At 47.9% G+C, this 14,303-nt stretch overlaps 1 protein-coding gene across 2 annotated transcripts in view; it reads right to left on the bottom strand.

Annotated features, from left to right (window-relative positions):
- Window positions 1-11,930: 11,930 nt before the first annotated feature.
- TTI1 (TELO2 interacting protein 1) overlaps window positions 11,931-14,303 on the bottom strand; it is a 47,910-nt gene continuing 45,537 nt past the window's right edge. Inside the window, exon 8 of one of the 2 annotated variants that reach the window (XM_059133246.1) lies at window positions 11,931-12,650. In XM_059133246.1, coding sequence (XP_058989229.1) covers window positions 12,467-12,650 — 184 coding nt within the window. In that variant the 3' untranslated portion in view covers window positions 11,931-12,466. The remainder of the gene's footprint in view (window positions 12,651-14,303) is intronic. The other variant, XR_009344574.1, reaches the window with a different exon arrangement.

Genomic DNA, 14,303 nt, shown 5'->3' with positions numbered 1-14,303 from the left:
TACCAGTAAAGGGATGGGGAAATGATATGGGGAAAGTGTGCATAGTCATGCAAGTGATCATTATGAGCAAGTGGGGCCTCATCCTACCTGGGAACTTTGAGAGCCAGGGCAGAGCACACACCTCAAAGTCATCCTGCCAAGGCCTGGGGACCTGTGGTTTTTCTACCTCAACTTCCTCAGTCATTGACTGAGAGTTGCTTCTGGGTGTTAATTCACCAGCACTTCTGGCCTACAAAGTATAAAGACAGAAGGCCTTCCTTACCTGTAGGAAGTCCTCAGGCAAAGAGATGCAAACAAGGGGCAGCTGGAAGTTGGCTGGAGCCTACTAGAGTAGTGAGTTGAGTAGGATATGGGCTGCGAACTCAGCACTGTCTGCTACAAAGGAGGAAGATTGACTTTTTTTTTTTTAAGGTTTTATTTATTTGACACAGAGAGAGAGAGAGAGACACTGAGAGAGGGAATACAAGCAGGGGAAGTGGGAGAGGGAGAAGCAGGCTTCCCACTGAGTGGGGAGCCCAATGTGGGGCTTGATCCCAGAATGCTGGGATCAAGACCCGAGCCAAAGGCAGAAGCTTAACGACTGAGACACCCAGACACCCCACAAGACCAACATTCTTAGCCCCAGCCTCATCTCATACATGCATATACATACACACCCCCACATACACCCCACATACGCCCTTGTACATTTCTCGCACTGGCTTCTTCCTTTTCTTCAGACTTACCCTGCTTCCTTCCCACCATAGGACGTTTGCATATAGTGTTCTAGCTGTCTGAGACACTCTTCTAACTCTTTCGCATTCCCTTTCATCTAGTTAAGTCTACATATTATTCAGATCTTGGCTCAGATGACCTTTCCTCTAAGGAACCTTCCTTGAGGGACACCCCATCACTACCCCAAAGTAAGAATAAGTCCTCCAAGGGGTGCCTGGGTGGCTCAGTTGGCTAAGTGTCTGCCTTCAGCTCAGGTCATGATCAAGGGCTCCCTCCTTCTCCCTTTCCCTCTGTCTGCTGCTCCCACTGCTTGTTCTCTCTCTCTCTCTCTCTGTCAAATTAAAATGAATAAAATCTTAAAAAAAGAAAAAAAAAAAAAAGAATCAGTCCTCCTGTTGCACTTTGTCCCAGCTCCCTGCCCTATAAGTGTGCCATTATATGTGAAGTTAGTTAATCCTGTCTTCCCTGTTGGACTGTAAAGAAAGGATCCTGCTTGTCTTGTCAACACACAGTAGGTCTTCAAGAAATGTATGGTGAGTGAAAAAAATGAATGAATAAAAAAAATGAAAAAGTGAATGAACGAATTCCAGTCAGATTGACTATGACTCCCAGTAGCCAGAGAGAGAATTTACAAGCTAAAGACCCCAGGAAGAGGAGGAGGCTAATTAGCAATTCATTAGGATCCATTTTCACTTCTGTAGTCAATGCTAATCACTTGTTTGTTTAAAACGGGAAGTTCTGCACTCATTAAATCCATTAGTAAATGAAAATGTTTCTCAGGGAAGTCTGGCCTCCCGCATTGGAGTGTAAATTCAAGGGCTGCACCCCCTCTTTTGTACAGACCTCCCAGATGTCAGCAAAGCAGGTGCTCACAAGCTGGAAATACCCTAGGTGAGGACCCTAGTCCTTTCTCACATGAGGGGCCTGTTTCTCCAGCTTTCTAAGCTTGGGTTCTGCCCCTGTACGATGGGCACAGCATTCAATTTCATGGCTAGCAGTGAAGATTAGAAGGAGCTGAGCGGTCGGGAATGTCAACACTTCGATATTATCCTCCTTGAAAGACTATGCGGGGAGGGAGTCTATTTTGAGGATGTAGCTACCCTGCAGCCCTACAGGTCTGAACTCTTTGGGTCTTGTTAGCAAACAGGTTCCTCTTTCCTTTTCCCTATGCACAGAGGGTGCTCCCAGGTCACACTTGCTTTGCACTAGTCATTTAATCCTCACAGCCAAAGCCACCAGGTGGCCATTGTCATATGTATTTACAGGTGTGGAGACTGAGGTTTGGAGGGGAGGGGTCTTGCCCTGGGTCTTTTCTCTTTGCCACGCTGACACGTCTCCTCAGGAAGCCATCTCTGACTCTTGAGGAAGAAATGGTTGCTCTCCCCAGTCTTGGGCTTCATTAGGTGGGTCTGCCATTCCTGGGTCTTACTCATCCTAATGTTCCCAGGAGCCTGGTAGCTCTGCAGAAAAGAAACAGCTATGTTTGTCTGAGTGTTAACTAGCTTCAGGGCTCAGTGTGTGCCATGCATTAAATTACCGGAGTTCTCAAACAATGCTACAGGGATGAGCTACTATTATCATCTTTATCTTACAGAGGAAGAAACCGACTTCTCAAAGATCATATGGTTAGTGCTGTAGAGGAAAGAATTTCCTCTGCCCTTCAAGATCCTTCTAGCTGGACTAAGAAACAGATTGACAGGAGACAGATTAATAGGAAAAAATAAAATTTAATAGTGTGCACACAGGGAATCCACACAGACATGGACATTCTGAAGACAGTGAAGCAGCATGATGCTTATTTGAGCTAAGGAGAGTGAGGGTAGGGGTCTGAGGATACAAAGGAGAGAAAGGCCATTAGTAGGAAGGTGAGCGGAGATGTTTGGAAAACAAAGGTTGTCCTGTTGTGCAGGTAAAGTTCCTGAGGTAAAAAGGAATCTCTGTGAATAGCTCTCTTCCCAGTACAAGCAGGCCGTTGAGGAGAAGGTAAAAAGTTTTCCTGAATGGGATGTGATTGCTTTTAACTCAAAATAATGTTCATGCCAAAAGCGGCTCATCTTGGGGTGGCCTGTCCTTGACCCCCGCACTGCAAAGTATGTAAATGGCAAAAGCAGTCTGCCGTCAGAGCCCCATGCATTTCACTTCTGGAAGGACTGTTTTGCCTACACTACAGGCTTCAGAAACTGTGGACAGGGAAGAGGGGTGCTTGGGGATGACATGGCAAGGGTAAGCTCTGCCCTCCCCCAAACGAAGCCCTGCAGAAAAGTCCCAGGAAACAACTTCCTAGGGGAATAATACCAAGCCAATCCTCAGGCACCTTTCGGGTGCCCACTGGCAGGGGAGCCCAGGTCCACCTTTGGAATGTTAACCTTATAAGTAAAATTATGAGTTATTTTACCAGCAAAAGGTGGGTCTATTCGGAAATAAAGGAGAATTGCAATCTGGGACAAACAAAACTATAGGCAAGTTGGGAAAAGAGGAGAGATACACTTTTATAAGGAGAAAAGGGGTAAGTTGGGAAGCTGTTAGGAACTAAAAATCCACTGGAGTAAACTGGGAATTTGAAGTATGATGGCTTCTCATTGGCTGAGCTGTTGCTGGGGGGGCAGGTAAAGAAAACATCTCTCTCCACTTTGGGGTAGTGGAGTAGTATCCACGTGCAAGGTCAAGCCTGCCCAAGGTCAAGTCTGTCTCTTCCTGCTGGGTCTGACATTGACTATGAGTGGTAGGGCATGAGAGCTCCCTCTGCAGAAACCTCCCCACTCCATTATAGTGACGTTTCTCATTACTAATTTTCATAGGGGTATTGAACAGACCAGCCTCCCTTCCCCAAGCTTCCTCCTTTTCTTCAGTCTCACTGTTAATGGTTCTTACCTCCCACTGACATGAGCAACGCCCTGAATGTGCTTGTGAGCCTCTGTACGTGTGCTGCTTCCTCTACCCAGAGGGGTCCTTCCCCTCTGTGTCTGACAGGCAAATACTGCAAGCTAGCTTGGTTGGCTTCTCATCCACGAAGTCTCCCAGTTTCCTTTCAGTTCAACCTTTGTGATGCTATTTATACCTTTAAGGTACCATCGTCTGCATCATGATGACCAGCTCCTATAGCACACTGCTCAGTGGCCAGGCCCTGAGTCCAGCACTTTACTGGCTGACTTCTCAACATGCTCTCAGGGAGGTATCTGTCTATCTATCTATCTATCTAATGTATATATAAATAAATAAAATCTTTAATGAAATATATATGTATACATATATTTATACAAATCTTTAATGAAATATATATGTATACATATACATATATATATATACATGTATATGTATACATATATATTTCATTATATATACATATATATGTATACATATACATATATATATATACATGTATATGTATACATATATATTTCATTAAAGATTTTATTTATTTAGTTATTTATTTGAGAAAGAGAGAGGGTGCATGAGCAGAGGCAGGGCACAGGGAAAGGAAGAGGGAGAAGCAGACACCCCACTGAGTATAGAGCCTGATGTTGGGCGCGATCCCAGGACCCTGAGATCATGATCTGAGCTGAAATCATATGCTTAACCTACTGAGTCATCCAGGTGCCTTGGGAGGTATTATTTTTATTATCATTCCATCAAGGTATTATTTTTATTCCCATTTCATTCCATTCTTAGAGTGATGAAGAGACTTGCCCAAAGCAGCAGGGTGAGGATTCAAAGCCAGGCTGTCCATCTCCAGAGGCCATGCTTTTTTTTTTTTTTTTTTTTTTGAAGATTTTATTTATTTGACAGAGATCACAAGTAGGCAGACAGGCAGGGGGTGGGGGGAGCAGGCTCCCCATTGAGCGGAGAGCTTGATCCCGGGACTCTGAGATCATGATCTGAGCCAAAGGCAGGGGCTTAATCCACTCAGCCCCCCAGCCGGCCCATGCTCTTAACAGCTGCTCCTGACCTCCTCCTAATACAGAAGATAGCTGCCTCCTCATGACATGTCTTGTTTAGCTCTCCTTTGAGCCTAGCCCCTAGGAGGCAGCATTTATGTCTTTTTGTCTCTGGGCCTGGTCCATAGAAAGCCTTGGCAAATGCTTTTTGAATTGAATTGGTTTCCAACCTGCAGAGTTTGGATTCTGTTGCATAAATCTGATATAACTGGTCATGTGATGTTAGTAGCCTCAGGTTCGAATCCTATGTTTGCCCTTTACTTGATGCTTTGGGGCCCAGCGCTGGAGAGCTCAGTCATCCTAATGTTGAGAGGACGGTGGAAACCCCAGTCCTGTCCAAGGTGCTGAAGATGCGGTAAGAAAGGTGACCCTTCCATGGGGAAAAGGCGGCAAGCCCCAAACGGAGCTGTGGCAGACAGAGGGCATCATGCAATGCCTTGAAAGCACTAAGCATGAGCCCTAATTTCTGTCTGGGAAGTCACGAAAGTCTCTGAGGCTCGACCTGCTTCTCTTGGGGTTCTAAGCGACTCAGGTAGCTAGGGCATAGAGGGGAAATGGTTTTCCTACAGGCACACAGGAGTCGTGGGGGTGGAGATAGGGGCTGCCTGCCCAGTGCCTGGCCATTCCCTCAAGAGATCCTCTCCGAGATCCCTTTGCATTTTTGGATTAAGCAATGCCTCCTCCTCCTCCAGCCCTGGTTCTACTTGAGAAATGCAAAGCACAGGAGAGGAAATCCCGATGATATCAGACTCCTGTCACCAAAATGTAAGTTTATCATAGCATTATGGACTCACAGATGTCTATTTTAATAACAAAAAGTTTTTAAAGATTTTATTTATTTGACAGAGAGAGACACAGCAAGAGAGGGAACACAGCAGGGGTAGCGGGAGAGGGAGAAGCAGGCTTCCTGCCGAGCAGGTCGATCCCAGGACCTGGGACCATGACCCGAGCCGAAGACAGATGCTTAACGACTGAGCCACCCAGGCACCCCTAATAATAAATTTTTTGTGAGTGAACAAGTTACACATGTATATTTTTTAAAGATGTGAAGAGCATAAAGGGTATAATGTGAAAAGACTTCTTATTGCTGATCCTATACCCTTCCTAGAGCCTGTCACTTGGGTGTTCTTTAAGAGAAATTCCACACTTAAGGTACTCTCATCCCCCATAAACAGTTGCATTGCTCCACTTGCCGTTTTCTTTAATATGTATCCCGGAGATACACACAGAGAACTAGCTCTTTCCTTTAAAGGCCACATGGCAAACTACATGTTAGTCACAGACCCACTAAGCCAGGCCTCTCTGGATGGACTTTTAAGTTGTTTCCAACATTTTGTTAATGCAAACAATGCTTCAACGAACACTTTGTCGTTTTTGCACATGGAAAAGGAAATTCCTAATAGCAGGATTGCTGAGTCAAAGGGGATGTGCATTTTAGATTCTGCATTTAGATAGTATTGCTGTTTTATTCATTCTTTTATAGGGTTGTACCATAGTTTATTTAACCAATCCATCCCTCCCTCCCCAAGCTCTTCTCCTGCTTTCTTTTCAATTTCTATATTTACTTTTAGGAAATAGTGAACACTAACATTTCATGACTTGTGATGGATCATCCTACAGTACGTACAGTTCGCCAGAATTTTCTGTGATGTGAGGTGGGGGTGGAATGGGGGTGTTTTGGCCTCTTTTGGATGGATGTTTCTATCCTATGATTGGGTTTTTTTTTTCCTATCTTTTGCACCCAGTCTCTCGAGATATTAATGCAAAGCATTAGGCATAATGCTTGGCACATACCCGGCATTCGGTATTTGTGAGTTTCTGTAAATTACAATGTTGCAGTGAATTGCCTATGCACGTACATCTTTGTGCACATGTGTGAACATTAAATTCTTAGAAGCAGAATTGCTGGTCAAAAGGTGCGCACATTCAAATTTGGTAATACTGCCAGACTGACCTCCAAAGAGCTTATACCACCTTACATGCCCGTTTCCCTACATACTTGCCAACACTTTATTATCAAGTCACAGATGTTTTAGGGAGGGGAACAATGCTTGGACAGTGACTGGTTCAAACCTTTTATGGAGCAGACAGAGACACTGAGGTCCAGGGATGGGGAGAGAGTGCCCAAGGTCACCTGTGAGCTATAGCATGGTTCAATTAGCATTTGGGGCCTCTCTGCCCCTTTCTAGGGAACTGGGCAGTGTCCTGGGTGGAATGTGTGGGTGCACTGGAAAGGTTCCATGAGGTGAGAGAGGACACGGAGATGGGGCAAAGGGGAGGTGGGTGTGCAGAGATCTGCGTCTACTCCACACCTCTGCCTTGGGGAATGCCACTTTTTTATTTCATGAAAGAACTTCTGACTCTTCTCCACTACTTCTCTCCACCTCTCCCCCCACCAACATCTTCTCCCTTGGAAACGGCCTCAGAGATTCTGAAAGGTGCTTTCCTTACTTCTGAGCCTGCCTGTGTGGGAGGAAGCTGAGGACGTGAGGGTACTGATTGAGAGAGCAGGTTGAGACCCAGGAGCTGTTGTGCAAAAAGAATGGTAAATTATATAAGGAGGGAAAGCGGAAGGGTGGGGGGGTGTGGAGGCAGCCATTCATCAGTGCTTTTTAACCCTTTCCTGCTGCAGACGCAGGCAGCTCCGGACAGAGGGCTCGGAGATGGCTGCAGTGAGAGACATTTTCATAAATGGTTTGTGCTGAAGGCTTTGAAGGGAGGACAGCATCGCTCCCTCCTCGCCCTTTGCCAACAGGCTTTGTACTCTGGGTAAAACTGTCGGAAAAGGTAGAACAGCTCCTAATCTAGGAGATGATTCCTGTGGGAAATCAGGCTGCTTTTCAAGCGTAATTTGAAAAGCCGCTGCCTCCAAAACTTCAGTGGTGGCGGGGGGGCGGGGGTGGGCACAGAGAGGAGAATGCCATTTATAAAGCAATCAACGCTTCGACAGAGTCAGCCATCACTCAGAATTATTTTCCGAAATTTGGCCTCTGTTGCGTACTCTGGAGGAAAGGCAGTATGGGCACTTCGCTTCCAATCAAGCCTGACACAGAGGCTGGGGTAAGTCACACAAAGGGAGAGGGGCCCCTGCGCTGTTCATCACGGCTGGAGCTGCGGAAAATCATTTCTAGGGCTTCTCAACTCTCCGGCACAAGCTGGAGGAAGACTCATCAGAGGCTCCATTCATCTCACTTCTTACTTTTAAACTTTAAAGCACATATTTATGTGCCTCAAGTTGCCCATGAACCACGGCATGTCAAACAGTTTGGGGCTGATGGAAGAGGTACATATTCTCGTCCTGGGACTTTCGAAAACACAATCTCATCGCTGGTCTCTCCTCCTTCCGATTGCTCCTGGATGCTGCCGCGAGATGAATATTCCTAAAATGCTGCTTTCAGAGCATTACTCACCTGTTCAAGAACCTTCCAAGGCCACTTGATCTGTTAAGGCTGGAATCCCTAGGTTGGCATTCAATGCCCTTCATAAATATGGCCTCAGTGAGTACAACCTGCTCACACATACCCGCCCAGGATGCTGAGCCACACCGGTCACCTGCCACAGGCATGGGGTGGTGGCTGTCTATTACCATTGCCCACTGCCTGGCCACCAAATGCAGTGCTTCCTTTTGGAGGAAACCACTCCACCCCAGCTCTGCCTCCATATGCTTTGGGTGAGCAGATCTGAGCACCTGTCTCTAGGCCTGCCAGCAGAATGTAATGATCAGGAACCAGCAAACTAAGGTCCAAGGGCAAAAGAATGGCCCATGGCCTATTTTTGAAGGATTTTACACATTTAAAACTTGTAAAAAAAAAATCCAAGAAAATGGCACAGACATCCTATGGCCTGCAAAGCCTAAAATATTCACCACCTGGCCCTGTGCAGAGAAACTTTCCCGAAAGCTGCTTGGATGCACAAGAATTGGTTTGGGTTGGGGCGAAGGACTTGTTGAGCAAGCGGGAGGCACTAATCCTAGGATTTGAGCTTGGAGCTGCCAGAAGGAGGTGCACACTCTCCTAGACTTGTTCAACTCAGAGAACCTCAGCCTAGAACTAGTGGTCGACCTTGACACTTGATAAAGAAAGGCTGCTAAAATGCGGAGCCTGGCTGTGGGATCTGGAGCAGGGGGTGGTGGTGGTGTGCTGCTGCTTACTTGAGCCCGGACATTTCTTTCTGCTCAAGCCAGTTTCAGTCGGGTCTCCTGTCAGTTGCAACCAAAGGAGTTCTGATGAATGCAGATATTGGCAGGGATGCCCGGATACCTTCGTCATGTCATTTTCCTTGCCTGGACTGCCCTTCATCCTCTCTTCCTGCCAACAGTCTGCCTGTCCTACCAGGATCTTACCACCTTCCATCAGGGTCCTCCTTAGTTTCTAGGGGGGCTTATGCTCCGAGATTTAACCATCTCTTCCCTCAGCGAACTGTCCAGAGGACAATGTATTGTATCCTGCCAAAGCCGTGAGCAGTAGGTTTGGACGGAGGGAAGGGATGCAGAGCATCAAAACCTTGGGCACTGTGTACACAACAGCACTCACTCTTCCCTCTGAAGCCTTCTACAATACGAGCCTCCTGAGGACCACGCCCAACCCTGTGCAGGAACCCCAGTTCCATCTCTGTGCTCTCCTGAACCCCCCCAGGAGGCATCCACTGCCTGCAGGTCAGAGCTCAATGTCTGAACCTCAAACTCAAGGCCTTTCAGTACCTACCCTTAACTCCAGCCGAACCAACACTCAGAAACCCTGAATGAAAAGAGAAACCCTCACTTGCACCAGCTGGGTTGAACAGGGGGAAGCGATCGCTTTGAGAAGCCCACGTAAACAAGGACTAGAATGAGTCAGCTGGATGGGTTCAAATTAAAGTTGCCTGGATATAATAATGACTGGAGAGGCACTCTAATTAGTTTTCTTTTTTCTTTTTTTTTTAAATCAAGCGCAACAATCTGCCTGCAGGAATCCAAAAGCAACTTTACTCTTTGAGGACGAGATGGGTTTTTGGAAGACTGGCAAATCCTCCCACATGGATTATCTCCCGGAGAGCCTCCCAAGGGCCCAAGCTGCACCACGGTGCAGGATGTGTGTGTTTCCTTGCCTCTTGGTACACCATTACGGCCTGCCATGCCCAGGCACCCTGGGAAGGCAGACTACTTGAATTACCCTGGAAGCCAGGTAATACTTGGTAAGTCCCACCACCTCTCTGACCTGTTTTTCATTTGTCCAGACCTAGAGATTCAATTAGCCTAGCACTTTGTGTCCCCCGTGGAATTGGGAACAATGCCATGAATCTTCTTACAGTCCTCTCAATTAGAAGGCATTTCCCCAAGGAAATCATCCCAGAATCTTAAAACTAGAAGAGAGGTAAGTGATTATCTCTCTTCCAGGGGTTCGTAACTTGGGGTCCTGGCAGGCTCATAGATGAAGGCTCTAGAATTGTCCATCGAATTTGTGAGGTCAGCTAAGCAGACCCACCCAGCGGGGGATGAGATAGTGGATGACTGCAGTCTTGGGGGGTGGGGAAGAGGAGGAACGTTTCTGGGGAAGCAGGTCATGTCATCAGATTCCTGGAGAGACCCAGGATCCCCCAGATTAAGCTGTCTCTCTGGTGCATGGTTTCCACTTTACAGGGAGGAGAACTGAGGCCCAAGGAGAGGGAAGGCCTCCGATGACTCAGTGGCAGAGCCAGACCAGAACCCAGGCTGCTGCCACCAGCGGTCCCAGCTAGACATCTTATGCCCTTGCAGAGAAGACCCCAGTAGGAGATGAGTGGGCCTCTCCAGAACTGGCTGGGGGCGCCAGTATATCCCCATGCCAGCTGCCTTCTCGGTTTTATAGAGCGTGGGGTTATCTACAGCACAGGAGGAGTTCTCCGGATGGAGTCTCACCATGCATATGGTGAGGAAATTCGTCACTCCTAGGATCCTTTAGCGTGTGTGTGTGTGGGGGGGGGGGGGTGGGTAGACCCACATTTACATAATCTGTGCTTTAAATCCCTTAGCTGAAAAAAAATCAAGTATTTATCCTGGCTTTTCTACACAAACTCCTTCAAGGTTACTGCATAGCTGATGGAAGGAATGTTCCCTTCACGTAAGTACTCTCGCGAACAGCAAGCCGCCAGCGCGGTGGGACCAAACTGCTCTTCTCCAGGTGTCCTAATGAGGGAGTGGGCCCAGGTGACGATCGCCAAGGACCGCTGCTCTCATAAGAGAGCAGATATTATACACCTCCTGATGGAAGTAAGTAATACCACTTATGGAGGAGTGTGGCCAAAAACAACAAGAACAAAAATCCCAAACCAGATCACGCCTCTTGTTCTGCCTCCCCATTTACAGGAAATACAGGTGACAGGAGAAGCCCATGAAATGACCCCCACAGGGATGTAATCAGTAGATCCAGACTGTGGGAACTGCTGTGGGATAAATGACCTTGTTTCCTCAAAAAAAAAAAAAAAAAAAAAAAAAAAACAACCATACAGGGAGAGAAAAAGAGAGGTGGAGAGGGAATCTAGAAATTACAAGAGATTTATTAAGGCACATAGAGATAACAGCAATGTATATACCTTATTTGGATCCTGCGTCAATGCGCTGGGGAAATTTAAACACTCCCTGCGAGCAATATGAAAGGACAGCTGCTAATTTGTTTAGGTGTGATAATGCTATTGTGGTTGTACATTTTATTTATTCTTAAAAAAAGATTTATTTGAGAGGGAGAGAGAGTGCACAAGCAGGGGGAAGAGGGGCAGAGGGAGAGAATCTCAAGCAGACTCCCCACAAGGCGTGGAGCCCAACACGGGGCGCGATCCCAGGGCCCTAAGTTCATGACCCAAGCCAAAGGCACTTAACTGACTTGAGCCACCCAGGTGCCCTGTGGTTGTACGTTTTTAAAAAAAAGGTTTAGACAGGACATCTGGGATGTGCTTCAAAATACTCGGGGGACAGGTGAGCTGCGGAGGTAAACGCATGAGGCAGAATGAAGCAAAGCTCGCCATGTGCTGGTACCTGGGGTGCTGGTTCACAGGTACAGGGGGCTTGCTGTGTACTACTGCCCATAATAAAAAGTAAAAACGAATCAATCTCTCACTTAACAGGTATGCAAAAAATTGTCATGTGTTGTCTTTGGGGAGGGAAACCAGATGTCTGCGGAGCAAGGTTGGGGAGACTAACTTTTCACCATTTCTGTTTTGTCCTGCTTGGATTTTTAGGCCATGGCTCTCTGTTACCCATTCAAGAACATAAACGCATTTCTTAAAAAGCACCCGATTTAAATAACAAACTTTAAAGTGAGCTGTTGATCATAGTTTTCATCCAAGAAGCACCTTTATTTCATTTTCTTCCAAACTGACAGGTTTCTTCCGGTAACAGCTCGAGCTTATTGTTCCAGGAGAGGGAGTGTGCGGGGCTGCATTCTGAAGACCCCTGAGTCGTGGTACTTCCACATAGCCCTCGGGTGCTCAGGAGACACGCTTGGTGCCTAGTAGAGGCCTCCCTCCATGTGCCCCTAGGCTTTTCACTGTGCGGGGCGTATGTGGTGGGGATGGCCTGTAGGGCAGCTCGGGGCGAGGAGATGGTAAGGGAAGGAGTTAAACCCTTAGAGCTGCCAGGCAATGTCATTTGAAAACACCAGGTATGAAGTATAAATAACAGTCAGCCACTTTCCTTCCATCCAGTTTCTAAGCAGTTGTGTGATCGATCAATTTATTAGTCGATTGGCTGTCGGATCCACTGTCGCAGTCTTCTCCGCCACCGCCTGGGGCCAGGGTGGGGTCTTCCCCGCCTGCAGGACGGAGGTACCAACCTGCTGCACCCAGGTGTGCGTGGGGGGGGGGTGTCACTGCAGCTCCTGGAGCAGGTGGAGCACATTGGCTGCGTAGGGGTTCCCCTGCCCGGCGGTCCCCCGCAGCTGCACAGGGTGGAGGCTTGGGTGGGGAGGTGTGAGCTGCTCAGGGCAGTAAAGTTCGTTCAGGAGAAACCAGATGCAGTCGGGGTCCACCTTCATCAGGTGGAGGAAAACCCTGTGGAGAGACGGAAGGGAGGGTGGGCTGGCGTCTCAAGGGAGCAGAAAGAGGGGAGAGTGGCCACTGTTCTCCCGAAGAAGCTGCTTAGTGGGTTATTTGGGGGGAGAACCTGATAATAACATCAAATCCCTTCAAACAGCAGAGCAAACCCACTGTCGTTCCTAAGACAGGGCCACGAGGATGGTCCCACAGCATATACGGAGTTTCATATCCATTGATGTCGAGGAGAAAGTCCGAGCAGAACAACACTGACATCAAACAAGCTCTTGGCAAAGAAACCAGTCAAGTTCTGGGGTGTCGAGCAAGAGTTCTCAAAGAAAACTGTCAGGAACTACCCCTCATTGCAGGCTCACAGGGTAATAAGCCTGCACTCCTGAGTCCCCGGGTCCTCATCTCCGGGCTACTAGCTTGCGGCTGAACTCTGCAGCTCAGCCCTTTCTGGCCACCAAGAGCCCTGGGCTCCTGGTGGTCTGGACATGCTCACGCCAGGTTCAGACCCAGTTACTCTCCTGCAGCAGGAACCGACTGAGCCAGTGCACTGGTGTCCTACACACGACAGGGACAGAGCTGAAGGGCCTGGGTCCCCCGACACCATATGCCCCACTTAAGGGTGAGGTTCTTCAACCTGGCCTGAACTCTGGGGTCACCACCCAAGTGACTCTGGGGTCACTCTCCTCTGCTCATATGCCATTTCTGAATGACCAACCATGTGCCCAGGGCCACCACAAATTTCACGCACCTGGCTGACTCAGTGATTCAGAGTCCGGCTTTTCCATCCCAGGAAGGAGGAGGCCCTCCCCTGGATGGGCAGCTCCCTGTTGGCACATATCACCTGTTCAGAGAGGCTGGCCTTCCTAAACCATTTTGCTTAGGCGGCTGCCCCTTATTTCTCTCTTCCAGGATACCTGTCCAGCACCTACTGTCTACTGACCACCTCCCTTTCTCACGAAATAGCTCCCGAGGGCTGTGACCACGCCTTTCTGCTTTGCTGCTGCACCTGGGATGACACACGGTAAGCTCTCAACGAACAGCTGACCTCACTGGTTCTTTTATTTATTTATTTATCTATTTATATTTTTGGTAAAGATTTTATTTATTTGAGAGTGAGAAAGGGAGAGAGCAGGAGTTGGAGGCGAGGTGGGGGAAGCAGACTCCCCACTGAGCAGGGAGCCTGACAAGGGACTTGATCCCAAGATCCTGGAGATCGTGACCTGAGCCAAAGGCAGACGCTTAACCCACTGAGCCACCCAGACGCCCTCGGTTCTTATATTTAACAAGTGATTTATGACACTACATGGTAATAGCTTAAGACAGCTGGAAAATTACACCCTATGAAAGGATCTACAGGAGAGGTCGACTGTTCATCTCCAAGAACAGTCTAGTGCAGGCTCCCCACGGGATTCACGTTATCTCGGCCATCTCTGCTCGGTAGCTGTGGGAGATGATTTCGAGTCCTGAAATCAAGGAGATTTCAGTCTCCTCATTCTAGAGACAAGGGATGTACTTCATTCGCAGTTTTGCTGTGGTTTAAATGAGGAAACACAGATCCAGCCCTACAGTGTCTAGCCCAGACGATCCGTATGTACCAAGTAAGAGGGTGGACGGTACATAACTGATGAATCACATTTTAGTCTTGATGACCGAGAAGCC

The sequence above is a fragment of the Mustela lutreola genome, chromosome 9 (assembly GCF_030435805.1).
Source record: "Mustela lutreola isolate mMusLut2 chromosome 9, mMusLut2.pri, whole genome shotgun sequence".
In the NCBI taxonomy this organism is placed as follows: domain Eukaryota; kingdom Metazoa; phylum Chordata; class Mammalia; order Carnivora; family Mustelidae; genus Mustela; species Mustela lutreola.
This window is presented reverse-complemented; position numbering and strand designations above follow the sequence as displayed.